We start from the raw sequence: 27,874 nt of genomic DNA on the forward strand, positions 1-27,874 counted from the left end.
TATGATTGTTTGTAGTAGACCTAAAAATTGAGCTTTGAAAAGATCAATGGTAGAGTAAAGTATGAGTTTAGTAGGTTGTATAATTATGTACATGCTTTAAGAATGACAAATTATAAAAGTCATGTGGATTTTATGATGGAAAGGCTTATTCTAACTGAAACGCTAAAATTTAAAAGATTTATTGTTTGGTTTAGTGTCATGAAGAATGAGTTTAAGGAGTTTTATAGGCCTATTATTCATTTGGATGGTTATTTTATAAAATGACCTTTCAAGCGTGAGCTTCTTACAACAGTTGATCGAGATATAAATGACCAAATATATCATATTGCATAAGCTATGGTTAAAGTGAAAAACAAGAACACCTGGAGATAATTTCTTGAAAATCTTTAAATTGATTTTGAGTTTCAAGATGGGGATGTATTCATTATTTAAGTGACATGTAAAATGTATATAAACTAAACTTAATGAGTTTTATTAAGTCAACTTCTACTATTTTTAAATTTTTATTTTATATTTCTTTTTATACAGGTTTGATTAATGTGATAAGTGTATTGTTATCAAAGATTGAGCATAGGTTTTATGACAAACATTACTTTGTAAATTGAAAGATGAAAAATCGAGGCAATAACTTGCATTTACTGTTTTGATCATGCTATAAGTTAAAAACTAAGGCAAATTTCAAGAACCATGCAACAAAACTTGGTGTTTTAAAGATATTAGCTCCGATAAACATGCTGAACAAAAACTTTATATACTGATCTAGAGCTTTTTTTCTATTAGATATCATTATGATATGATAGATAATAATTTTACTGAGCCCTTTAATGCTTCTATTATATGAGCTAGGCATATGCCCATCATTTCTATATTTAAGAAAATTGGGCACTATATTCTCATCATTTCTATATTTAAGAAAATTAGGCACTATGTTATGAATAAAATAGTCAATAACAAAAAAAAAAAAAAAATTGCTTCATAGAATACTTTGTTTTGTCCAAAAATTTGTATAAAGATTCAAGAAAATAAAGAATTGAATGCATACTACCATGTTAAATGGAATGGTGAAGAAGGGTTTAAAGTTTTATGTAATAGGGATACATTTGTTATTAATATCAAAAGATGAAAATGTACATTTAGGTTTTAGGATCTTACTGGTATTTTATGCCCACATGCAATACATGTGATATTATTTAGGAATGAGAAAATTAAAAACTATATCATAAATGCCTACAAGAAAAAGACGAATGAAAAATTGTATAGTTATGTATTGTTACCAGTACCAAGTGATAAATTTTGGGTTGAAATAAAAATAGGTACTGTTGATCCTCTTCTTTCTTGAAAAATGCCTAGTTGGCCTAAAAAAAATAGAATCAAATCAAAAAAAGAAGAAAATGAGGTGTCAAAAATGTTTTCACTTGGGATACAATTCTAGAAAATGTTTAAACAAAAACAATGAAAATGTTAGTAACATACAATACATTAATTATTTATTTTTCAACTTGATATTGATGGCTATAATATCATTACTTGTTTTCTTTTTTAGATGAGTTCTAATCAAGCTTTTCATTTTCATGGATTTGCTCAACAATCACCTCCTGAAGCTTTATCCCTTACAAATGTTGATTTGTAAGAGATACTTAAGAAAAAGTTAATGTTGATTTTGGATTTAAGTTTCAAGTAAAAAATATGTATCTAATGTATTTCTAAATTAAACAATTGATAAGGATAACATTATCACTTTTTTTTTTTTGAGTTCTAATTAAAATTGTACAACTACATCAAGAGGATTAAGGGTTAGAGGTTTAAAAGGTTTAAAGGGTTCAAATGGTAGAAAACTAGCAACATCAATATCACAAACGCCAATCCCTATACAAACACTTGTAGAAACATCAATTTTTGTATAAGTAATAGCCTTTACACAAGCACCAACACTTGTAGAAATATCAGCTCTTATAACATTCATAACTACACTAAGAAGATCTAAGGGTAGAGGTTTAAAGGATTCAATGGTAGAAAATCAATACATGTAGAAACAATAGCCCTTATAAAAACACCAGCACTTGTAGAGACACCAATTCTTGTAAAAGTAACATTCTCTATAGAAGCATAACTTCCTAAACAACCAGTAACAAAAATTAAACATACACCAGCATAAGCTCAAAGAAAATTTGTTACTAAGGCTGGTGTACTTAAAACAAAAGGAAAAAAAAATATAAGGATTAAGAATTTATACTATAAAAAGATCGGATTGTAAATATTAAATGTATGTGTTTTAAAATGTTATTAGTTTGTTTTTAATTTTATTAATATTTGTAAGATCTTGAATTAATTATGTAATGAATTTATAGCTTGGTTTTAAAAGCCAAAAGTTAATTAGCATCCCTAAGACAAACCTTAAAACAGTAAAGTAAAACAATCAGTCTTTGCTACTACTATTCATGAACCAAAAAATACAAACTCAACCATGGAAGAAGATAACTATGAACCTATTGGATTTTTCAAGAATGTAATTATACATGGATATCATAATATTTTATTTATCTTAAACCTATTATGTAAATATCTAATGGTGCAATAAATTTTACATTAGATAATAGGATTTGAAAGCTAATTTGTTAGGTAAAAAAATGAGAAGATCGAATATTGATGACATATTGATCACTCATGAAAGTAGTTGTAAAAAAAAAAAATTAGTCCAAACTATCATAGAAAACAAGTTAAGAAAAACCCAAATTTGGAGGCTTTGAATCCCTAACATAATGCAATTAGAAATTGATAATTTTTTATTATACATAACTTCCATTTTGTTGTTATAATGTGGTTGTGATCAACATTATGGCTATTACATTTTGATACATTGTTTAATCACTTGTTTTCTTTTTGCCTTTTGGATATAATCAAGAAAATGATAGCTTTTTGTTGACATTTTGGATGTAAATTAAGAATATGATAGCTTTTGTTGCCATTTTGAATGTAATCAACAATTAAGTAGTATATATGCCTTATATCAATATGATAACTTTTGTTCTTACCATTTTGGCAATATATATGCATTTATTAATATGATAACTCATGTTCTATGCTTACACTATATATATTTAGTACTTTTTATATCAAATCACTATAGTATATATGTCTTCTATCTATAAACCTGATCAAGTCTAAAAGATCATAAATCAATAGCCATAAATATCATGAATCAGTAGCCAAAATTAAATCTCTAATTATGGTTAAACATAAAACCAAAAATTATTTACCACAATTTAATATAACCCTATATTACTAACGAATTCAGTACCCATTATTTCAACAAATGTAATATTATAGCTTATGATAATATTAATAAATCGAAATCAAATAATAATACAGTACCAAACTTTCTAATTTAACCTTGAATCAATCCTCAATTTTGTTATTCAACATGAACTCAAAACTTATATTTTCATATAATTCAATACCCATTTGTTCAACAATTATTGATCAGGTTAATAATTAAGACTAAAAAATCAAAATAAAAATGAATTAAGTAGCCACTTTTCTAAGTTTACCCTAAATCAAAATTCAATTAAATCCTCAATTTTGTTATTTAATTCAAACTCAAAACCCAATTCAATGTCCAATATTGTGGCATACATCTTAATATTTTAGGCAACCACAAAATTTCTTCCCTTTATTCCATGGAGTGGCGGAGATACAAATTACAGCCTTAATCCATAATAACAAAGAAAATTTCTTGAATGGTTTGTTAATTTTGAACTTGAGGTGGATTTACTCTTTGCCATTTGAAGATGATGCATAGAAAAAAGAAGAAAGATTGAAGCAACTTCCCTAAATATAAAAAAAAAAAATTCATACGATTTCAAACCCTAAATACCACCATTATAATCTTTTTTTGTTTCTATTGACTATTTTTTCCTCTTAAAGTTATAGGAAAAGAAAGCAATTTCTCCATCGAAACTATTATTTTTTGTTAAGTTATAAAAAATAAAAGGGTTAAAATTTTATTTTGTTTTGAAATTAATATCTGACGTGAAAATTCAGTTCCATGATGTGAAATTTTAATGACAACCAATGTTCTTTAATTGGCCGTTTAAGACGCATCAACTTTTTTTTAACAGAATTAAGTTTTACGGTAAAATGATTTATAGAATTAAAATTCGATACCAATGTCATAAATCTAATTCTTTAAATGCCTACATAACAAAAAATATAAAATGCAAGGACCAATTTTATATTTAACCTTTCATTTTTAAGTCCAAAATCAATTACCCATTGTTAAAAGTTGTCTGAACTTTAGGTGTAAAAAAATAAATAATTGACCATGAAGAAAGACAAAACTTGGTAGCTTCTCTTGCAAGCTTTTAAAACTTCAAAATCAAATATTCAAATAACAAAAAAGGGAAAGCCCTTGATGGTGAAAAACAAAATAATAAAATAATAATAATAATAATAATAATAATAAAAGTCTCATTTTTTTTCCATTAGCAGTAATTTTTTTTTCTATTCATTCTTTTTTGTTGAGTTAGACACAAGATAAGGAAATATTGTTTTTTCAATTTTTTACTTATGTTTATTATGATTTATATATATTTTATTTAAACTCGATTCTCCTTTATATATATATATGTATGTATGTATATATACATAGATATAGATATAGATATTTATGACAATTGTTAGAAATAAGATTAATTTTTCAAATTGGAGAAAACTTCAAAAAGTTTTTTTTATCTCTTTCAAAGAATTTTTTTGAGGGTAAATTTAGCATTTCTATTTATAATTCTCCAAATTTAATAGCGCCTATTTAGGAAATATTTTGAATGTAATATTATAGTAAAATAGAGATTTGGAGGATTCATTAAAATTTTTATTTATTTATTTATTTTTGCTTATTGGTAAAAAGAATATTTTGTATGATTTGTTACACTACAATTCAATAGAATTCTAATATTATTGAATATTTTATTATCTACATTGAACACTCTAAGCGATCACATAAGATAATTTTTATTTTCATTTTCATATGCCATAAGAAAATTTATTTTCTATATATATTTTCATGATTACTTTTCTGTACTTGATTCATTTTTTTTTTTTTTAAGATTACTTTTCTATACTTGATTAATTAATTAATTTTTTTTTGAAGTGCATCTTAGTCGGTACTTTTTTTTTTCTTTTCAAATTTGGACTTGGATAGTTCTTGCTTAATTACTTAGTGATTGATTAACATTAAATGTTATATCGAACAAAAAAAAATTATCAATTAAAAATAATTGAAGGAAAAGAAGTGATAGTAATATACTCAATTTTGTATGTAATCAGTAAGATTTTAAAAAATGTTTGAAATAAGTTTGATTATGAAAAAAAATAAATTAAAAAGCATTATTGAAAAACTGATGATAGAATATTTCGAAAAAAAAAAAAATCAACATAGCTTGAAACATTGTAGTCCCTATAAAATTTTTGGATCAAAATAATCCTCTAAAATTAATGTTGATGTAAAAAAAATTTGAAACTTGAAATATCTCAAGCATGTAACCGCTTTTAAACTTAAAATATAAGACGAAGTGGGTGCCTTTATTTCTAGAGCTGAAAGGTGAATATTGAAATGCCTGCTGCCCCTAGCATTCCTTTTAAAATTCATGGCAAATAGAATGTTAATTTTATCTATATTTAATGAAAATTTTGATTTTTTTTATTTAAATGAGAATGAAAAATTAGAGATAGATATTATATTATATATATAGAAAAAATGATGGATATAAATTTAAATTTTTATTAGATGTAAAAATAGAGACAGGTAATGTAACATTCTTCTCGTACCCGTATTTTATATATTTCTATATATTTAATAAATAATTTTTTTATTAAATAATATAAATTATTATTTTAAATTAATTAAAATTAATAAATTTTTACTAAAAATATATATCAAATATATTTATAAAAATTATCTAAATATATAAGATAAAAATTTTATAGAAAGTTAAAAAATAATTTTTATTTTTATTTTTTAAAAAATTATGAGTATAAAAATTACTCATACTTATTAAATATTTATGGGGATAAATTTAACATACTTGTTGAATGTGAATACAAGAATAAATATAATATAAAATTTTAAGGATAACAACAAAAAATGCTTTACACTCATACTTTATCCATTAATATCCCTAATGATAAAGAATCTTGCCCAACCTGAACGTTAAAAGGATTATGTTTAAATAGTGTTAAAGAATTTAACCCACTGACTAATTATAAAAAAAATATTTTTTTTATATTTAAAATTATTTAAATTCTGAGTATTAAAATTAAAAATTAATGTTTTATCAATAACGCAAACGTAAGAAATTATAGAAAAACAATCGTATAAAAGTTTATTCCGAATAATTGATTTTGGATAAAAAATGAATGGTATGGAGTCATACTCAGTCTCAACTCATTCCATTCACATCAACTCATTCCATTCACTCTATGCTTTCTACCGTGTAGCTCCGGTCACCACCGTTTACAGAATGCCTCGAAATGCCTTTATGAATTATGAACTGAAAGGAAGGATCCGTTACTAAACAGGCCCAACCGATTCTGGAGCACGCATCACATCCTCATCAAATTGCACCCATGCAAACCAAACACGCGCCAGACCCAACCATGCCTACCTTACGCCCTGTTTAGTAGATACCCTCACCTGCCTCTACACACATCACGGGGACATCACACCTTTACCTCCCGCCACGTATCCCTTCTCCCCACCTCCTTATAATGCCACCCACACCGGCCTCTTTTCATCTCCCCAACATTCTTTATTTTCTTACTCTCTGTTGCCATTTTTTGTTTGATCTTTTTCGTTGTATGATCAGAGCCGTTCATGATGTCGAATGATCAAAACAAACTGATGACTCAGAAGTTATATGAGTCAGCTCCATCTTCTCGCCAGGCGGCTAAGTTTTTGACTGCAACCACACTGGCTGCAACGCTGCTTTTCCTGTCAGGGTTAATCTCGACAGGGACATTAATTGCCCTAATCATGGCCACGCCACTTATGGTTCTGTTCAGTCCAATTCTAGTCCCAGCTGGGATAGTCATCTTCCTGGTGATTACCGGGTTCTTGTTTCGGGTAGCTGTGGCGAGGCGGCGATCACGGCTTTATCGTGGATATATAATTACGTGCAAGGGAAGCATCCACCAGAAGCGGATCAGCTGGATTATGCAATGCCTAAGCTTGCAAGCACGGCTAGGGATATGACGGAGAAGGCCACGGAGTATGGACAATATGTGCAGCACAAGGCTCTCAGGAGGTTGCTCAAGGTCAAGGCTAAGGATCTTGAATTGAAGTGTTTAGTCTATGGGCTTGGTTTGGGTTAAAGTCTTTTGGTTCTTTTAAGTTGGTGATGTTATCTTGGTTTGCTGTTTTTTATCAAATTTGCATTCATGCATCGTAGATCTTGTGTTTTTGGGCTTTGTAATCTGTACAAGTTGCTTTGGCGGGTTCTCTTCGTAGCTAAAAATTTCGTTTCTTTGTTAATAAGTTTCTGTTTGTCTTAAGCAACAGGTGTAGTTCAAAGTTGAGTTGTATTGAGGCAAAACAAGGGTGCTAGTTTCTAGTTTTTTAGTTTCCATCCTCCAAAATCTCCAAAGTGAGCTTGGCTACTGGTGCATGTTAAAATTGCTAACGGTGAAAATGCAGAACTAAGGACTGCTGGTGTTAGGCACGTAGATCAGCGATTCGTTCTTTTCTTATTGGGGAACAGGCTATCATCTGATCTGGGCTGGGACTTGGGGCCAGCTTCTGCGTCAGGGTTTTTTCGGATTAGATTAGAGGCCCTCTTCAATGATATTTGGGACAGAAATCCAGACCTTCTTGGACCGAAAGAAAAATTGGACAAAAAATAATTAAAGCCTTTTGTAGTTTAGTCTTTTCCCTGTTTCTTCTACACGTATATTCTCATTTGGTTTGGGGTACACGTTTGTTTTCAATTAGCTAGGGATCAGGTTCAATCTGAATATATCATTTGATATTATGGCCTGAGAAGAAAGAAATGTACAATTATAACATACAACAAACAAAAACATAGTAAAACATGTAGATGCATTTGCCGCATTTTGAGTATCGCATTTGTGAAAACATAAACATGAACAAGAATTAAGGCAAATGTTTGACATTCCCAAAATTTGCTACAGTTACATTTCTGAAAATTTTGTTACGCCAACACCTCTCCATACATAACAATCAACAGATGCTCCACAATGATACAATTATTCCGTATCTTAAACACAAGTCTCAAGACTGCTTGGCAACATTCTGACTAACTAGCAGATATGATGGAAGATAGCGAGGATAAATCAATGCCAACACTAAACAAGGCAAAGACTACAATCCACCAAGCTTTGTAAGGGATGCCCAACAGTAGTTCATCGCAAACTGAAAAATGAATAATTTTATCAGTCATACTGAAAAAAAAAAAAAAAAACCTAAAAGACCTGAGCTATTGTGAAAACTAGGTATAGTATGAAAATGCTATTCTCATGAAAAGGATAAATCAAAGGGGTACAGAAATGAGTATCGAAAGAGATGGGAAACAAAGAGGATTGGCAAACAAGCAAAAATCAGAACAGATTGCATTAGAAGAAGGAAAAGGAGCAAAAGGGATGAGCAAAGAAATAGTTGGTTTACAAATATTAAAGATGATGAACTCTCCATAATTTGTGTTGGTCATTGCAACAAAATCTTGAGGCTCCACAGTCACCAAAACGTGCAGCCCACCCTGAGCAAAAATGAGCTTCTTTAGTACTGTATATATTTTCACACATGGAATTATTGAATAAAAAAATTTCAGTAGCATAATCAAAACCTGATCATTAATCGTGTCAAGACTATCAGTTTTGAATATCAAATTTTCTGTATTCAACACTCTTCTATTCCTGTTTAACCCAGAATCTGAATTCCCCATCTTCAATTGCGAAGAAAAACTTGCAGGAATCATCCAATAAAAAGCAAAAATCAGTTTTTGAAAATAAAAATGCCACAAAGAGGCAAACCATGGAAAAGAAATTACATACAGAAGCTGGATACGATATCTTCACTTTGTACCAAGTTAACGATTTGAGCGCTTGTAGTTGGTAAACTCGAGAACCCATTCGAAACAGCAAAGTTTCCTCTAGCTCCTTCCCAACTTTCAAAACGCTGTCGTCAAGCCTGCAAAACTGCAAAGTGGCAACTTTCTTTGATTCGCAATGGAACAATGACAAGAAGTAATTGACACAAAAATCCATCTTCTTTTAGGTTACTTACATTTTGCCATAACTGAAAATTGAGCTGCTAACAATGAAGATTAAAAGATAGATTAGAATGAATAAATTGAACTCGTTCGAATGAAGCATTGTAGGTAAGATGAAAGTTCGCCGCCTCAAGCTCTCGAATCAGGTACACCAAAATCAGATGGTTGGGTTATCTAGTTCTTTTTTTTTTTAACGAATTACAAGCTTTTTTGTAAAAAAAAAAAAAAAAAAAAGTTTAATTTACTAGATGAAGCAAAGCCCTTCGAGCCCGCCAAATGTTCGTCAAAATGTGTTTTAAGTAAAGGGGCTCGCTTTGATTTCCCATTGAAACAAATTCCACCGTAAAACCAGCCTTCTGAAATATGTAGACTTTTTATTCGGAATCTATAACAATTACAGGACTTATAGAATTCGACGATCTGATCGGTCTCAGTTTGAATCTCTGTTTTCCTCAATATTATAGGGAAGTCATTCTGTTTTGGCGACTGGGCTTTTAAACCAAACCGTTTAGATGTCTTGGGTTGGGTAGTTGGGCCTGTTACACCTTTTTTTTTTTTGTGCTTTGCAAGATTAACTGCATTTGATTAATATATTATTTGTTTGTTATTTCAGAGAATAAAATTAATTTCTTTTATAGTTTATTGTAAGGAATTCCATCTTACACAAAAGTAATCTTGATGGACTTCTCAAGTTACATGCTAAAGAGTACGAAAAGGGTAGCGAACTGTTGGAATCTGCTCTAAAAGATCCTATAATTCAAATGATCAAAGTACCTGTACTGTTCCATGAAGAAGATTTCAGTTGCGACTGCTTCAATTTTTATTTTTCTTGAAAGTAATTGCTTATATTGAGGTGGATAACAATACTACCGATGGTCATCTGTTACAACTCAAGTTAGGAGCTATCTTATTGTCTCTATCCCACTAATTTTTAAATAGTTTGCTTACATAGTTTTGATTCTGGTATCATTCCAACAAAAACAAAATACTAGATGTAATTGCGTAATTTTAACAAAGGGAAGAGGACTACCATCTGGAATGTTAGTGTTAAACTGGATGGCAAGACATTTAAACCTTGGCAGGAATTCCCAGGGAGCGGTTTGCCTAGTTGAAAATTTGCAGTAAGACGTATCTTCCTGAGACAAACCGAACAGTACAGCTCATTTAAAGTTGAAGCCTGTCCTTCCACTAAGAAAATTAAATTTAAGATCAGGAGAGACTTCAACCTCAATAACCATTTTAAATCTTTAAAACATGTTAGCCAGTCAACTCCAAATGGATGCTTGTCAATTGTGAAGCTTCAAAAGGTGGATCCCTACAATACACCTTTAGATCGAAATAAATATACAAATGAACTCACTAAAACATTAGTATGCTCAATTCTTTATTTACATTGGTACTACCAAAATTACAAGAAAAAACTTGAGAACTTACCAAGAACGAATGCCTTTCTCACTCTAATATTGTTCTTTTGATTTTTTTTTCTCCTTTTGTTTCTATTTCTACTTCTGTGTCAAGAACTCACTTGTTACTCTCAAACTACATACAAAAATAGAGCATTAAAAAACTGAACAGAAGAACCTTGTTAACGTGTAAGTATATCCCTTTGAAATGATGGTCATGACTGCCAAAATAGCTCAAAATCATTACTATACAATGAGCGGTCTTGGATCTCTAGATTCGCAACATGCCAATTTATGAGTTGTGATTGGAAAAGTTTACACAAAACCAGTCCAGCTGGAAAAATCCACCATTCACTTTCATCCCTGCATCCAAAACCACACCAAGGAGATAAACACACATGTTAAACGAGAATGGTGTCACAGTAAAATTTACTTTGCCCCTAAAACATCAACTTACATGTTAATATTCCATGGCTGAAAGTTTGGGATCCTTTGACTTGATGTCGACTGACTGTTATAGTGGACATACCCACAAAGAAATGCAACACCCTGGTGAAAGATGAGATGATGATTACCATGCTTGAAGAAAAAATAGGCTACTGCTTTGTCCTACTTGAAGCAACTAAGAATACAAATGATATTAGAGTAAAAAGATAAGAAATTGAAAGAGAAAACAAATAATTTGCTTTGCCATCAAATACTCCAGACAGGAGGGAGTGAGAAATGCAGATAGGAGGAAAAAAATTCCAGCACCTAAGGGGGAGTGGGGATAATGCCTATTTAGATTCACCATTATGAACCCTTCTGTAAGTTGTTTACTTCACAATTTAATGTTTTACTAGTTAAGGTTTCCCAATTTAATCTTGGTCTATACTTTCTGATACTTCTCCCTTGACCACACCCTCTTTTTTCTGGCCTACAAACATTTTGTTTTTAACTAGGAAAATTCCATTCACATCTTTACTTTTCACAAGCTCCTTCCTCTCCTAACTCTCTATCCTACCAAGGACAATTTAAATGAAAATAGGTCTTAACTGTTGAGATCTGAAATTATCAAAACCAGAGAACACAGAAATCCATTACCAGCTGTTCCTTGTCATAGGAATTGTACAAAAAGAAGACCACAACAAAAGGCATGTTTATCAAGTGAAATAGAGATTAAAAATTACAGGAACTTACGACATTAATTAAGGATGTTATGTTCCACAGAGCATAGAAACGTGCAAGACCTGCAGAGCGCCTTGGTCCATGACTGAATAAAGCATTTATGCCAGCAGGAAATGGAAGAAGAATGCCAAGAGGTAAAATAAACAAAACCAGAAAGACATCCACCAATGATATTGAATACAACTGGAGGAATGTAAGCAAAACTAAGCTAAAATCTCCTAAAAGTAGCATTGACATGACTAAGCCAACAAGATCCTGCAATAAAATACAATGTGTTAAGTGAAACATTTAAATTTGTATATAATTTACAAGTAAAAAAATATTCAACTCCTTAAATTCATGCAAGTTACCTGATGACCAACAGGTTTGGTATTGTGGACTATGAAAGAGAGAAGGCAAAACATATCTCTCTTCTCTTCAAGCATTTGTAAGCTGTTAGTATCTATAAGCCCTCTGTAACTCCTCTTCCGCCTTGCAAAACCTTCACCACTTCGGTGACCTTGGGTTAAAAGCGCATCTTCTCTTAGATAAGCAGACTCATTTTGCACATACATTGTCTTCACACTGAATCAAACATGAAAATGACCAAGTTAAATTCCATATAATTAGGCATCAAATGATTCCATCATATGCACACACACACACACACACACACACACACATGCATATATATATGATTTCTCAAATTCAACAATTTGAATTTCTTTCCATTAGACAATGCAAGCACAATTACTCTTTTAACTTTAGTTCCTTGGGCTTCTGTGTAATATTCCCCTCAGGTGCTATTCCTGTGCAGGGATATATTTCTGTTTATTCACCCAATACCTGCTCAAGATATGCCAACATGCTCTTGGTACCAACCACATTGAACTAAATGTACAAGTTCAGACAAATAACAGTGCACAAAACACACATTACCGTGAAAGTAGCTCAGTTCTGACTCCTCCATCAGTATTTCCCAAGGATATGGGTTCACTTTCCTCATGAACAGAATACACCAAAAGTCCATACTGGCGATAACCCCCAGGTGCAGCCTGAAACCAGGCAAGATCAATGCATACACCATGGATTCTCAAAGCAGGATTAGCATGTGTCTGAAACCATCGTAAGACGGATCGTAATGTTACTCTCAGCCGTCCATGACGAACCAAGCGTAATTGTGCATTCAAACCAGCCACCAGTCGATACCAAGTAGTAGGGGGCACTAACTGTAAGAGTTATAACAATTAACAAAACTTTGTTATAACAAAAATTTCAAAGATGAACCTGTGCTTTCACCAATTACATGGTTAAAACATGAGAACTGACCTGACTCATAAGACTGATAAGAATGTTATCATTTTGAAGGGAAAATGGAGCCATATAACTTCCATCACCTCCAAAAATTATGGCCATAGGAAACCTTTGAGGGAGGCAAGGAGGAAGGTCTGTTCTCTTTTCATCTCCACCAAGGAAGAAGTCCACATAAGCAAGCATTAAATCAGAAGTTGCAGATACCTACAGTGACCAAATACCAGAATATAATGTTTGAAGCTATGTCCAAGAATTATGCTTTAACAGCAATTGTATCAAGATTAAAAAATTGTTCAAAGCAATAAATATCGATTAATGTGTAAATTCAAAAAAGTTTAACTTTAAACTGTAGGACCTTTTTTCCTGTGTTCCAGTGTTAGCCTTTTTGACTGAAAAGCAACTATATTGCCAGATATGGCACTAGCTCAACTCATGATGTAACCATTTTCTCCTCCAAAAATGTAGCATCCATCTAACCATGTCTTAAAGGAGCCATTTAATCAGTCCATTAATTTGGTTTCTTTTTACTTTAGAAACTGTGGGAAAACACTTAGTTACAATTGGTTGGAATCTGTATATATTTGCATCCCTAGAAATAAGTATTTGTATTCCTAGAATTAAGGAAAAAAAATTAGGATAGACAATCCTTCAATTATAAAAATCAGTTTTAGGAAGATTTAGTTTCCTAGTTTACCCTCTAGTTAGCTGTATATAAACCTAAAGCGGTGCTTGTATAATTCTCCAGAAAAGTTTTTCAATATACTCTCAAATTTACTCTTACTGTTTTTTTTTTTTTTTCCAATTCAGTTTTACTCTTCTTGAAAAGCAAAATTTTCAGCCTTCATTGCCAACTTCTATTTTAGGGCTTCATTGCCAAACCCTATTAAGGCCTTCACAGCCATTTTATTTTTCCATTCTTTAGCCTTCATTGCTAAGACTCATTTCTAGTTACATCTTAATTGTTCAGACTTGTTTCAGTCCAAAGAAAGATAACAATGTCAAAGATAACAAAATTTGTTATCACTACCACCCGATTTGAGAAAGTGTCAACTAGTAAAACCACCAAAGTATTAAGAAGTCTTGGGAACAAAAAGAGCCAGACAGAGAGAAGATTGAGAAACTAAGAAGCTTATTGAAACCCCTTGAAAAGCCTACTAGTGTATGTTCCTTGGGCAAGGTCTCTAGTTTAGGTAAAGTCCTTGGTTCTTAGGGATTAAATGTCTTGGTTAAGTCTATTACAAATTCTTGAGTCATTGACTTAGGTAACACAAACCACATAACACATTCGTCAAAGAAGTTTAGTACGTGTACCCTGCATCCTAATAATAAAAAAATTGTTATTGTAGATGGTTCACTTACTATAAAGGAAAGATTAAGAGATGTTCAAATTAATCGCTTGTTTGTTATTAAAAATGTTCATGTTTCTCGATCGTCTACTAATATGACATTTATACAAAAACTTACTAGATACATGAAATGCAAAATGACCTTTTATCCCTCCTATTGTGAATTTTAGAACCAGAGTTCGGGAAAGAGGATTGGACTTGCTAAAGAAAAGGATAGATTATACCAACTTGAGGAATCAAACAACAAAAGTAATATCAAGAATAGTTTACCTTTGTCATTTCTTTTTGAAAAATCTCCCAATAAAGACAAAATATGGCTTTATCATTTTCATTTGAACATCCTTCTTTCGAAACTTTGAAAAACATGTTTCCTTCTTTGTTCAAAAGATTAAATGTCAAAAATTTTTATTGTGAAGTTTGTGAATTTGCAAAGCATAGACGCATCTTTTCCAGTTAGCAACAAAATAAGTTCTACTCCTTTTAACGTGATTCATAGTAACATATGATGTCCTTCTACAATTCCTATTAGTTTTGGTGTAAGGTGGATTGTTTCATTCATAGATAATTGTACCAAGGTTTCTTGGATTTTTTTACTTAAATCCAAATCAGATGTGAATAGTATGTTTTTAAGCTTCCAAAACATAATCCAAAATCAATTTGGAGTAAAAATCAAGAGATTTAGGTCTAATTATGTAAGAGACTATTTCAACCAAAGTCTATCTATCTATTTCCAAAAAGAGGGGATTATCCATGAATCATCTTATGTTAACACTCCACAGCAGAATAAAGTGGCAGAGAAGAAAAACAGCCATTTACCAGCCACAACCCGAGCCTTACTTTTTCAAGCAAATGTACCCAAACCCTACTTGGAGGAAGCTATTCTCACTGCAACACATTATAAATAGGTTACCTTCAAGGGTTTTGGGATTTTAAACTCCTATGGAACTATTCTCATAATTTTATCCCAACTTTAATACCACAAACAACCTCACCCCTAGGATAATTGTTTTTATATCATTTGTTCATGTTCACAATCATAATAGGCGAAAGTTGGATCCAAGAGAAGTTAAATGTATTTTTGTGCGCTATTCATCAACTCAGAAAAAGTATAAGTGCTATCATCCTCCTACCAACAAATTCTCTCTCTGTAGATGTCACTTTTGAAGACAGTAAACCATTTTTTACTCAACCTTATCTTCAAGAGGAGAATTCATTCATAAAGATAAGGATAAAGACTTCTTTTTGCTTGACTTGTCCTCCTCCTCAACATTTGCACTCATTAATTCTTCTAAGTCTAAACCTGTTTCTTTTAAGTCAAAGTCAAACACTGAATTTGAGTCTGAATACATTCTAAACACAGAAGCTATAACTCAGAATAATTCTGTTCTTGATTCTATGAAGGAATTACAGGTGTGCTCAAGAAGAAAAGTTCCAACTCCTGAACCAGTGCAAGTCCAAGAACTTGATCCTAACTTTAGAAATGAGGTGACTACAATCTCTGACTTTATTTTTCAAAATGAGCATAAATCTCCTAAAACCAAAACTACTAATTATGATCTACCTATTGCAATTAGGAAAGGAACCAGATAATGTACTAAACATCCACTATACCCAATCTCTAATTTTGCGTCATTTGAAAAATTATCACCATCCCACAAAAATTTCCTTGTGAGCCTAAACACTATCTCTATTCCAACTACATTATTCAAGGCATTATCCAATGAGAAATGGAGGCAGACCATGAAAATAGAAATGGAGGCCTTAGAGAAAAATAAGATATGAGAACTAGTAGAGTTGCCTAAAAGAAAAAATCCAATTGGGCGTCAATAGATTTTCACTGTAAAATACAAGGCGGATGGAAATGTTGAAAGTTATAAGGCCAAGTTGGTGGCTAAGGACTACACTCAAACTTATGGAGTGGATTATCAGGAAACTTTTGCTCCAGTTGCCAAGATGAATATAGTTAGTATTATGTTATGCTAGGCAACAAATTACAATTAGCAACTTCAACTATTTGATATAAAGAATGCTTTTCTACATGGTGATTTGGAAAATGAAATATATATGAAGGTTCCACAAGGATTTAGAGATCATCTAGAAGCAAACAAAATATGCAAGTTGAAAAAGGCTTTACACGACCTTAAACAATCTCCTAAGGCTTGGTTTGGGAGATTTGCCAAAGTGACGCTAGCAATGGGATATAAGCAAAGTCAAGGGGATCACATACTATTTATCAGGCACTCGAATTCACAGAAAGTCATAGTTCTATTAGTGTATGTTGATGATATAATTGTAATCGGAGACGATGAAAAAGAGAGAGAATCTCTAATATAGTGTTTGGCTAGAGAATTTGAGATAAAAGAGCTATGGAGATTGTAGTACTTCCTAGGAGTTGAAGTAGCTCACTCATGGTACGGTATTTTCATCTCACAACAGAAATATGTGATGGATCTATTGAAGGAAATCGAGAAGCTTGCATGTAAACCTGCAAATACTCCTATTGATCCTAATCATAAACTTGGAGAAGCTAATGAAGAGGCTTCCGTAGATAAAAAGATGTACCAGAGATTAGTTAAAAGACTCGTTTATGCCTTACATACTAGACTAGTTATAGCATATGTTGTGAGTGTGATAAGTCAATTTATGCATAATCTTAAGAAGTGTACCTACAGGCTGTCTACCATGTATTACACTATTTGAAAGCCAATCCTGAAAGAGGTATCTTGTTCAAAAGATATTCGGTGCTGGTTCTAAAGGCAAATACAAGTGCTGATTATGCAAGCACAACAACTAATAGAAGATCCACCTCAGGCTATTGCACTTTCCTAGGTGGTGCTGACAAGATCAAGTGCTAAAGCAAAGTTTAGAGCAATGGCTCAAGGAATTAGTGAACTACTATGGTTAAAGATTATCCTGAAAGACTTGAAGATCAAGTGGGATGAACCAATGAGACTCTATAGTGATAACAAGTCTGCAATAAGCATTGTGCACAAACCTATGCAACATGATAGAACAAAACATATTAAAGTAGATTGGCACTTCATAAAAGAGAGACTAGACAGTAGGTTGTGCACCGTATGTATCAACCAAGAGTCAACTTGCAAATGTGGTGACTAAAAGTCTCAACAGTGCAACATTTCAGGAAATTATTTCCAAGCTAGGAATGGAAAACACCTATTCACCAACGTGAGGGCGAGTGTGGGAAAACACTTATTTACAGTTTGTTGTAATCTGTATATATTTGCATCCCTAGAAGTACGTATTTGTATCCCTAGAATTAAGGACAAAATTTTGGATAGACAATCCCTCAATTATAAGGATCAGTTTTAGGAAGATTTAGTTTCCTAGCTTAGCCTTTAGTTAGCTGTATATAAATCTAAGGCGGTGCTTGTATAATTCTACAAAGAAGTTTTTCAATATACTCTCAGTTTCGCTCTTAGTTTTTTTTTTTTTTCTCATTCAGTTTTACTCTTAGTTTTTTCAATAGAAACAAAACCTAGTAATTTCTTGAACATGTGTATAAAACAAGCTGAAAAGAAAAGTTAAAAATCTCCAGGGTTGATGAGAACTTCAAGATGGTACATAAGATTAGTTAGGAACAATATCTACAAGATTGGCCCCAAAATAACAGCTACAAGATGTAAACCAAGTAAAATGAAGCCATACTAGTCAACTAAACCAAGAATAGAAGTAAATAGAAACCTTAAGCCCCTCATAGAGAGCCCGTGAACGGCAAGAACGTAAGCAAGCATGGTCATATTCTGATCGCACAAACTCACGTAATCGTTGCAATCTCATTCTTCGGCGCCATTGCTGCCATGACCAAGCAAGGGGATACACAAGAATAGAGAGAATGGTGTAAATTGCACCTTCCCACCATTGGTAAGCAGCTATTGCATTAATCTCATCCACAAATGTGTTGTATGCACCCTCGTATCTGCCAGGTCAAGGACATAAATCCATATGTAACAATAATGATCAAATATTAATAAAATCCAGTCTGCAGCACAATTGGAGATTACATAGTGCTGTATGAGAAGCACTTCAACAGAAAAGAAAGCAATGTACTCACACTATCTCTTTTATTTCTTCTGGAGGAGTGTGGCGCAGATGCCAAGGTTCACTGAAAGTATTAGCACCCGTGAAATACATTCTGTGCACATGACTCTGTGACTCCTCAACTCTGTTTGTTTCCAATACCTGAAAAGGACAAAAAGGCACAATTGAAGTCATCCGGGCGGTATAATGAGCAAAAGAGGAAAGGAATTTATAGCCTAGCATGGAGAAATTACATCATAAAGAATACAAATATCAACATAGAAGGCCAGGACTTTTATGAAATTATAAAAAAAATCCACATATAAAAATTGTATACAACCTCATTTAATGACTCCAGGAATGGGAAAGAATGGTCTATCTGAGAGCCATGCCGAGTGGGAGCTGGGCCCGGTAATTCATCAACCCCAACGAATTTCATTCTCGCAACACTAAGCACTAGTGCTAAGAGGATGAGAAGACCCATAAGTAGAAGACAAAATAACCACGGTCCCCCAAATGTGTAAATTAACTCCTCAAGGGCTGTATAACAGTGTGGCATGTGAAATCTGTCTGAAATGCACTCATAAGGACAAGGGGTTTCAGCAATGCCACCTGTGAAGAAAGGAGGCTTTGAATATCAATTTACCATAATGAAGAAAACATTTGAAATTAATTTATGTTAAACAGGACATGAAATCAGAAAAAAAAAATACCCTTCAGGACAAAAAATCCAAAAACTGCAGTATAAGAGTAGTATGCCATTTGAATCTCATATAAAATATAATCTACTCAACACTGACAACATTCAAATGTACCTCGAACAGCAATATAAATGGCACGATGGGGAAGCTCTGAAGCAGGGCAAGGATGACAGAGAGAACTATCAGATCCACTAACATTCTTGTAAGTACCAAGAGGACATTCCTGGAGACACAAAATTAGTTAACAAACTAGAACAGCTGAAACTATTAATCAATTTGTATCAGTTCAAAAGAAGAAAAAAGATTTTTACAAACTAGTAGAATGAGATGAAAAGATAGACTTGCTCCAACCAATTTGGAGGATAACATTATGTTAATTACACAACTATCAGAACATAATAAACTTCCTCCAGAAAATTCATTCATATTAAATTGCCCTGTAAATTCAGCCACATTATTGGCTTAGGTAGAAAATTTTCCTCTTAAACTTAAATAAGCATTTCAATGAAGAATTCATGTTAATTGGTTATTTAATAATTTTAAAGTTCCAAGTGCTTCATAAAAAAGAACAGCCCCGACTACCAAATTCCACATTAAACAAAAAGAATCTGAAAATTTTCAAAATGCAACAAAATTACTAACTTACTACACAAAATGTCCCATACAGCCCCTTTGGACAAGCTTTACCAGTCACAGTTCCATTTTCTCCACCACCACTCTCATCTCTACCTAATCCTCCCCTGTAAAAATAATCAAAACATCACCATGATATCAAGAATAAACTCCATAAACAAGCTTTACCAGTCATAATGACACAGTTCCTAGTCAAACAGAACAGCAAAGTAAGAAGCCCTTTTGGCAAGCAGTGACTGTACTGGTTGTAACAGATAACCTGTTGTATACATTTTTTTACTAATTTCATCAAGATATAGTTCCAGGCAGGTGCTTCAAAGCAACAATATAATAAAGGAGCAACTAATCATTAATGAAACCAAAGTGCCAAGGTAAATTAAAAATCTTAACAAGCTTCACCATTTGATTCGTATTACTGAGATGACATCTAAGCATTATAGCATAACAATTTAAGTCCATAACCCAAATATAGTCAAAAGCAAATCTTAGAAAACCATATTTGCAGTTTAAGGCTTCAATCTAGAATATTCTCAAATAACAAAAAGCAAAGAATACCAATCACTTCATGAAATAATAAAACTTGCAGCATAACAGTTACTCCAAATAAAACCATTGTATTTCTAACATATCCATAAAACATTCCCCATGTAATAATATTTGGGACTGGACACTTCATAGTTAAAAATGGGCATGCTTCTGATTAATTTCTATATTCTTTTCTTATGAGATTAATTTCTAAATTCACTAATGCCCTCAAACAAACAAAAAGGAAGAAACTTCATAGTAGTCAGAGAATGTGACAGATTGTAGGTTGAAAAGCTTGTTAGCAGTTATCATATCATTTGGTGGACATTCACCACCCCAAGTATTGATTGCCAACATAGCATGGACCTAGCAATGTTATCAAATGTCTAGGATCATCAGAAACCTAACATTCAGAAAAAGAAATTACATTGGAAACAAACCTAGCACAGATGCTTCCATTCACACTAGCAATTGGCTGGTACACATCTCCAGTGGGAATGTCTGACCAATGAAAATGAATCCTTCCACCTCCACCACCACCCCCTTTGGGACTACCATATCCTCCAACACTAGAAAGAACAGCAGATTCGCCAAGAGTCAATGTGTGCAGAAAGAGAAGTACAGTACCACCAGAGCCACCCCCAGGAGCTATGCTTGAATCATTAGAAACAGAATACTCTTGTTGCCAGAGAGTTTCTTCAAAACTTTCTCCATCAGCCCTCACAGCACCCTCAACAGACAAACTTGACAACGGATGCTCCACAGAACCCATCACTGTTCAGACACAACATCTCATGAAAATTTAAGGATCAAACTTAAATACAAGCAGTTGCTGTTCCTAAAGCTATGTTTGGTAGGGAAGAAAGAAAGGGGGAAGGATTAAAATTTTTTTATTCTTATGGTTGAGATTCATAACAGCAAACTATTTTGTAGCTCAACCATTAAATTAAAACTTTTTCCTTCCTTTCCCCTTTTTCAGATATAACAAAATTAAACCTTTTCAACATTTCCAAGGTAGATTATAAGTTAAAACAATCATGATACTTCAATCCTAGGACAAGATGAAAGAGATATATTTCAGTAACTGCAAATCAACCAATCAATTGAACTAAAGTTCTAGCTGCCCAGCATGATCAATAAAATATCACCTAATCCTATAGCCATTTCAGAGGAAACAGACACCATAGTATAAAATGGCACTCAAACTACCCTTGCTAAGACTTACCTATCACAATCTTCAGAAACTAAAATGTGAAAAAGAGCTGTAAAATATATGCCCATGGAAAAAATGACCCAAAAACCTTACCTATAACACCACCACCTGCAGTTGAATCAGCTGAGCTCTCGTTTCCACTTCCACTACCAAGTTCGCAGGGCAACTCTGAATTCCCATATGAAATACCACCGTCAACACAACTACCATTATAACATCCAAGCCCCCCTTTACCACCATGGCCACCACCACTGCCAATACCATTGTCTAAAAAATTTCCTCTACCCACACCACCTATGCATCCTGTATAAGAACAAAAACAAGTTCATCCAGATATGACTTTTAAAGAGTTTACAAGAGATTATAAAAAGGTATACAAGACTATCTTTATGGTGGAGATGATTTGTGTGCACAGATATGTTTGTGTACATGTGCTGTTGCACGCACGGACGTGTAGATAGATAGTAATTGAAGAAAATAGAACCTAAACCACAATGTAGAAACATACCCATCCCACATGCACTGATTATTCCAGAAGACTGTACAGATACCGTTCTTGCTCGATGGAAATGAACAACAGATCCCTTAATAAGACCTTCAACAGTGACATCCTCAACTCGGCAAATCTACAAACCAAACTAATGAAACAGTTAAATAAGCAGAATCAAGCATCTTACTAAGTTTGTTACTGCACAACTATATTGAATAAACACCTGGAGTGTAAAAGACAAAGACGAATTCACATTGCAATCTTCAGGTGGATGAAGTAGTTCAATGGGACAATCTTGGAGATTACAATAAAGCTTTGGTGTCCTGCCAAACACAATAAGAGGAACAGTGAGATATATTATAAGAAAGTACAAACCCTCAATACAAGGGTGATAGAATTTTAATACAAGGGCGATACAACTGAAAATCAAAACTTACACAGCATCAGATGATGCATTCTCTAGGGGACCACGTAAAACAGATCCAGGTCCAATCTTCACACAAAACAGATATACTTAATTCATTAGTCATACAGTACAACCAATACAAATCTCCAGCACACAGTATACAATTCCTGCAGCAAGGATTCATGACAACTGGTGAATGGCATGCACGAGTATTTATACCATACATGTGGCCATGTACATATAAGTGACACCCTTCTGTTTACCTTTTATGATGATTAAATCATTAGATGGTGGCGAGAGAAGTCTAATCCACCAGCATGTACATGAATATGGCAGCAAAGAAAATCAATAAAAGAACTATGAATTACAAGAAATTTACATTGCTTTATCCTCCAACGAAAAGAAAAACAGTCCACCAGTAAATGGCTTCCATAAAAAAAATTTATACTATGCTTAGCATTATAAATCACAGTGAAACTACAAAGAAATCATTGTCCTTACTACAACTGAAGACAAGCGTATGGATCACAAATGAAAATGCAAGTTTAGAAAGAGCAGTAAAACTTAATGAGTAACCACTAGAGAACTAAAGAAGCATCTTTATTATCCAAAACTGTCACTCAACCATTAAAGTTCAACCAGTCATACACCTTAGCCTCCTAATAAAAATGTTCTCAGAAAACTTAATTTACTTTTATTTTAACCATATAAAATCAGAAATTCACCAGCCAACAAAATTTATAAACTTTGAACTGAGAACAACAAATCAACTATCACAAGAAAATGATCACTTACATGAATACTGTAAAATAGTGATAAGACCAGACGTTGCGCTTGAATCTTATCTCCTGGTCCTGATAAATTCAATAAACCTTGTCCATGTACTCCCAGATTTGCATTCGAATGTATGACTGATGATTCCTGGGTATGGAAAAGAGAGAAGGAGGAGGGAGTTGTCAAGAATAATTACATTCTAAGAAAATGCAACCAAAATGGCAAAGCTGCAGTGGATTAAACACCTTGAGAACAACTAAATTACTAGCCTCAAGCCATGAAGTTGCAACAGCTGCGTCTTCACCACCATCTATTAGCATTTTGGAATTCCACATCAAGAATATTTTCACAGTCATACGTAAAGCCCCGTAGACCTGGTGTGTGTCAAACAGAGAGATCATAAAGTGCTATAAGCATATTATAAATAGGCAAAAAGAAATATGGGATAGACATGGTCAACTGAAGCAGAAATAAATAGAAAGCAGCTGAGACCGCTGATATATAATACCCTCAGTAGAAATCATCAGGCAGCTTCAAAAAGGATATTTCAGAACTTACAAAGACATGTTAACAAAATGAAAATGTGTCAAATGAAGTGGAAATACATGGGTAAAATCATACAACAGATAGATAAAACTTCAATTAAAAAAATAAACTACTTCAAGAAGGGTACTCTGTCGTGTAAACTACTTAACAACTTAGCCATATGACAACAATAAGACTTTAGACCAAAACTGATAAGCAAATATGGAGAATATTGCCTCACATAATGATACCAAAAAAAAAAAAAAATGAGACTTCATCATTCAAGTTCATAAGAAAATGTATCAGTCACCTTGATTATAGAATCACTCATTAACAGTTCTTCTGCCAATAGTTCAAACTCTGAAGATGCATAATGTGCTAGCCCAAAGCTCAACACCACCCCACGTAGAAGACTTATCTGTCCTTGCACCTATATAAGGAACAAAAAACTAGAATTAGATTCCTCATGTCAAACCTAAATTTTTCTACTGAAATTTTACAAGCATAACCATAAAATATGCAACGCAGAAAGAGGAGCTAGAAGAGGGTAGCAACTCCAAAAAAAAAAAAAAAAAAAAAAAAAAAAACCCTTAAAGAGACAACCCCAAATATTAAAGATAAGTAAACTTACTATTAGCTTAGATGGATAAAAAGGAAAATAAAAACTGGAAAAGCCATTTTGAAGCACCCAAACCAATAAGAACTAAAACCAGGTAATAATCATGAGTTTTGGAAGATATCAACATTTTTTAATAAAGACAAAATTCTCAAACCTGGACACGACTCCAAAGCAATGGAACAGTGGCCCTGGCACAATTTTGAATATAGACATTAGTCCAAAGTGGCGGGTAAGGAAACTCTAGAAGAAGGGTTTCTGTATCTGATGACAAATTATGATTGTTAACGGTAAGACTTCGAGGCACAGCATCATAAAGGGTTCCAGCAGCACCAGCATTTTCTTGGCAGCCACGACTAATTCCTCCTGCAAGAAAATTATCAATTGATTACCAAGCAGTCACCATAAATGTACTAAATGGGACAAGAAAACAAACAACAAATACAAAAAATATTAAATGATAAAATCAGAAAGCTCTCAAAGATTAGTAATTTTCCAAGCTTTTCATCCATCAATAGTTCATTCATTATGAAAGTTATTCATTTATTTCACCATCAAAAGGCATCACTATAATTCAAAATGCTCTAATAATAAAAAACTGATTTAAAAATGTTAAATAAAAAGCAAGCTTTAATTTCTTAATCTTAATAAATACTGAGGTTCTTCCTATGATAGAAAAATGGCAAAAAAAATAGAGAAACACCATACCATGCACATAAATTTTTGGTTCAACATGCCTGCTGAAAACATCAACTGCAACTCTTCCACCACCCCCACCAGCAAAACCATTACCTCCACAAGCACTTATCCTGCCACTTCCAGTCCTGCTCTTCACAGAACAGACACTATGACATTAAAACCCTTATTTATATATGAGAACAGATCAGTGCAAAGCATACATAATATGGGATTCATCAGCTAACATCACCATGTACCGGGTTTTTTTAAAACAAAATAAGATAAAAATACATCAAGCATGCCTTAAATGGAGCATAAATAATAACAAGACCTAAACCCCATTCCCTAATTATACCCAGGTAATATAATGACATTTAACCCATAGTTTTAATCTATGAGAGTCAGGTAATTCAAATGAAAGACAAAGAAAATTATTTCCAGAATTGCAGGCAAATAAAGCATAAGAACAGACCAGTGCTAAGCATACATAATATAGGATTCATCACCTAACATCACCATGTTCCAAGTCTTTCTTTATACAAAACTAAGATAAAATACATCAGGCATGCCCTAAATGGAGCATAAATAATAACGAGACCTAAATCCCATTCCTACAACTAACAAATGGAGTTTAAAACTAAGTAAATTACCTAGCACCCAGACATTCAACAACGGATGCCCCAGGCATCAACTTAATGATTGCATAAGAAAAATGCTAACCACAAATGGAGAAATCTTCAAGCTCTCCACATTGACTTAACCTAAGTTGCATAACTAGCATGTAGTATGTCCACTAACGCAAAACTGTGTTGAAAAACAAATAAAGTGGACTTGAGGGTGTATTTCATCAATATCCTGCACTCTAGTAACTATGCGTTATAGGGGAAATAATAGAGTTTTCATCAAATGAGTTCAATTCATTATCGGCCAATGCCATTGCCAGCCTAATTGAACTTTCATCATTACTATTCCATAGTCTTATGCTTAGAACATCTCTCATTTACAAACTATTCTGCTCTTTTCTAGTCTTCTCTACAACTAAGAGTCTACCAGAAAGAAAATTCAATGCTTTCAAACAAGTAATTGTTAGGATCAACAATTATTTACTCTCAAAATTATCCTTAGCAGGGTCACTAAACAGCCACTTAAGTATCAAATTTTCTGCTACTTGGTAACCATTTCTTCTTTTTATTCCCTACATTTATGTTTTTCACTTATCACAGAAACAACACGAACTAACCATCCAACTTTGGAAACTAAATAAACCAAAGCAACATAAAAGAACCCTAAGAAACAAAGTTAACAAGAGAGAAACTTTACATTTTATGAGCTTTAATATAGATGCTACCACCGGATCCACCACCTCCTTTACTCCCTCCATCACCCCCATCAGCCAACAAGCTCCCATTCACCTCCAGCAACCCTTTAATCTCCAATTTTACCCGGCCACCACCTCCACCTCCGTAATCCACCTCCTTACTCGTTGTCCCTCCTTTACTCCCATAACTACACGGGTCATGCAATGATGACCACGAATAAGCATCTCCGCCCCAGACATCCTCCGGCAGCTTACCATCCTCCACCAAGCAACAAGCGCCGCGGCCCCCATGACCGCCGCCCGCTCCTTCTACTCCCTGAGGTGTCCCACTCGTCTGTGGCGGTGGGTCTCCAGCCCATCCCGTAGTGTTGACGGCCGAGCCATCTAGAAAACTAGCGTTATGAGCCGCGAGCTCGAAAGTACCAGTAGCTATAGTCGAATTTTCGCCTAAGGAAAAGTTTCCGCTGATGTTTAGGGTTACAGAACAGCCCAAAGAGGGGCAATGGAATCTAACTCCGGGCAGGATGTAGAAATTACCCTTTCCCTCTATGTACACGTCACGAGTGAGGTTCAAATCGGCCAAAATCTTACACGTGGAATCCAGAGAACCTACCCCTCCGAGATCGTCAGTGCAAGATACTGAAGGGGCGTGAGGAGGCGGAGGAGGAGGTGCGGGAGGAGAGTAGTCTTGATGGAACAAAAGAGCTTCCGAATCCGAATCAATTATAAAAAAATCCGATTCGAAGGTCGAAGAGGAAAGAGAGATGAGAGTGGTGTAGAGGAGGAAGGTGAAGAAATGGAGAACGCGAGAGTGAAATAGAGCCATTCACTGCTGGTGAAAGTCATTAGAATGGAGGGTTAAGATTCGGCTTTGGAGTAAATTTGTTGATTCGGAAACATACGGAAACAACAACTGTTGAAAGCACCATGAAAAAACAAACAATAATAGAAGCAAATTTTACAATTATTTTGTATGAAATTTTGAGAAATTTATTATAATTTTGAAAACCTTAGAAATTGATTTTCTCTCCAATTCTCTGCAACCAAAAAAAGAAGTATTTTATAGAGAGAGAATGTGCTCTTTTCACAGAGGGGGAGAAGAAGAAGGGAAGTACAAGGAGAGAGAGAGAGCTCTTTATTTGGGTGAAGAAGATTAGGAAAAGATAAAGTATAGTAAAGCTTATCTGAGCTTGGTTGCTTTTCGAATCTTGATTGGTTGGATGGATTTTTTCAGTTTTAAAGCCAGTCTAACATGACATGTAATCGGATTTTGGTAAGATTGAATGTTGTAGATTTTTGTGGAAGTTAATGCTCTTCAAACCTTAGTTAGAGAGCGTTTCAGCAACCTCCTGGCAAAGGTTATTTAAAACGACGGCGTTGATTTTAACCGAGGCTTGTGGAAGGTTTTGGATCTTTTTTTCTTTGTTTTTTTCCCACAAGATGGTTTTGTGAATGCAAAGCGGACTACGA

The 27,874-nt window shown here is 33.5% G+C and overlaps 2 protein-coding genes and 1 pseudogene across 5 annotated transcripts; 1 reads left to right on the top strand and 2 right to left on the bottom strand.

Annotated features, from left to right (window-relative positions):
- The first annotated feature begins 6,466 nt into the window (after window positions 1-6,466).
- On the top strand, window positions 6,467-7,959 carry LOC111304104 (oleosin G-like; annotated as a pseudogene).
- A 175-nt stretch (window positions 7,960-8,134) lies between these two features.
- On the bottom strand, window positions 8,135-10,530 carry LOC149515404 (uncharacterized). The gene is made up of 7 exons (XM_089741996.1): window positions 10,505-10,530; window positions 10,309-10,414; window positions 9,293-9,316; window positions 9,092-9,204; window positions 8,853-8,970; window positions 8,675-8,765; window positions 8,135-8,422 (listed from the first exon to the last, which is right to left on the bottom strand). Exons 2-7 carry the CDS (start codon window positions 10,309-10,311, stop codon window positions 8,307-8,309), a joined length of 465 nt encoding a protein of 154 aa, XP_089598122.1. The 5' UTR covers window positions 10,312-10,414; window positions 10,505-10,530; the 3' UTR covers window positions 8,135-8,306.
- LOC111302962 (uncharacterized) lies at window positions 10,066-27,836 on the bottom strand. Of its 4 annotated transcripts, none has more exons than XR_016326553.1 (23): window positions 26,407-27,727; window positions 25,117-25,232; window positions 24,566-24,774; window positions 24,103-24,222; window positions 23,513-23,641; window positions 23,289-23,414; window positions 22,525-22,580; window positions 22,311-22,410; window positions 22,106-22,223; window positions 21,691-21,900; window positions 20,825-21,158; window positions 19,873-19,966; window positions 19,341-19,449; window positions 18,866-19,137; window positions 18,560-18,687; window positions 18,190-18,424; window positions 13,157-13,345; window positions 12,767-13,056; window positions 12,199-12,412; window positions 11,861-12,103; window positions 11,139-11,230; window positions 10,713-11,044; window positions 10,066-10,466 (listed from the first exon to the last, which is right to left on the bottom strand). XR_016326553.1 is itself a non-coding variant. In XM_022898896.2 (23 exons), exons 1-23 carry the CDS (start codon window positions 27,228-27,230, stop codon window positions 10,897-10,899), a joined length of 4,266 nt encoding a protein of 1,421 aa, XP_022754631.2. In that variant the 5' UTR covers window positions 27,231-27,697; the 3' UTR covers window positions 10,612-10,896. The 4 variants fall into 4 exon arrangements, 3 of the variants coding, with proteins under 3 accessions (XP_022754631.2, XP_022754626.2, XP_089598121.1); XM_022898896.2 differs by lacking the exon at window positions 10,066-10,466 and having other exon boundaries at window positions 10,612-11,044; window positions 26,407-26,851; window positions 26,942-27,697; XM_022898891.2 differs by lacking the exon at window positions 10,066-10,466 and having other exon boundaries at window positions 10,612-11,044; window positions 26,407-27,836.
- Window positions 27,837-27,874: the final 38 nt, after the last annotated feature.

The sequence above is a fragment of the Durio zibethinus genome, chromosome 13, assembly GCF_047325235.1.
Source record: "Durio zibethinus cultivar Kanyao isolate XHJ-2024 chromosome 13, ASM4732523v1, whole genome shotgun sequence".
Lineage (NCBI taxonomy): Eukaryota > Viridiplantae > Streptophyta > Magnoliopsida > Malvales > Malvaceae > Durio > Durio zibethinus.

Coding starts and splice junctions, on each gene's coding strand:
- LOC149515404 (XM_089741996.1), bottom strand. Junction 9,205..9,292: donor ATTTTCAGTTATGGCAAAAT/GTAAGTAACCTA, acceptor GCCACTTTGCAG/TTTTGCAGGCTTGACGACAG. Junction 8,766..8,852: donor TTGACACGATTAATGATCAG/GTTTTGATTATG, acceptor ATTTTTGCTCAG/GGTGGGCTGCACGTTTTGGT.
- LOC111302962 (XM_022898891.2), bottom strand. CDS start 27,230: ATGGCTCTATTTCACTCTCGCGTTCTCCATTTCTTCACCTTCCTCCTC. Junction 23,415..23,512: donor GTAATTTAGTTGTTCTCAAG/GTGTTTAATCCA, acceptor TTCCATACCCAG/GAATCATCAGTCATACATTC. Junction 18,688..18,865: donor TCCTGGAGTCATTAAATGAG/GTTGTATACAAT, acceptor TGTCCTTTTCAG/GTATTGGAAACAAACAGAGT.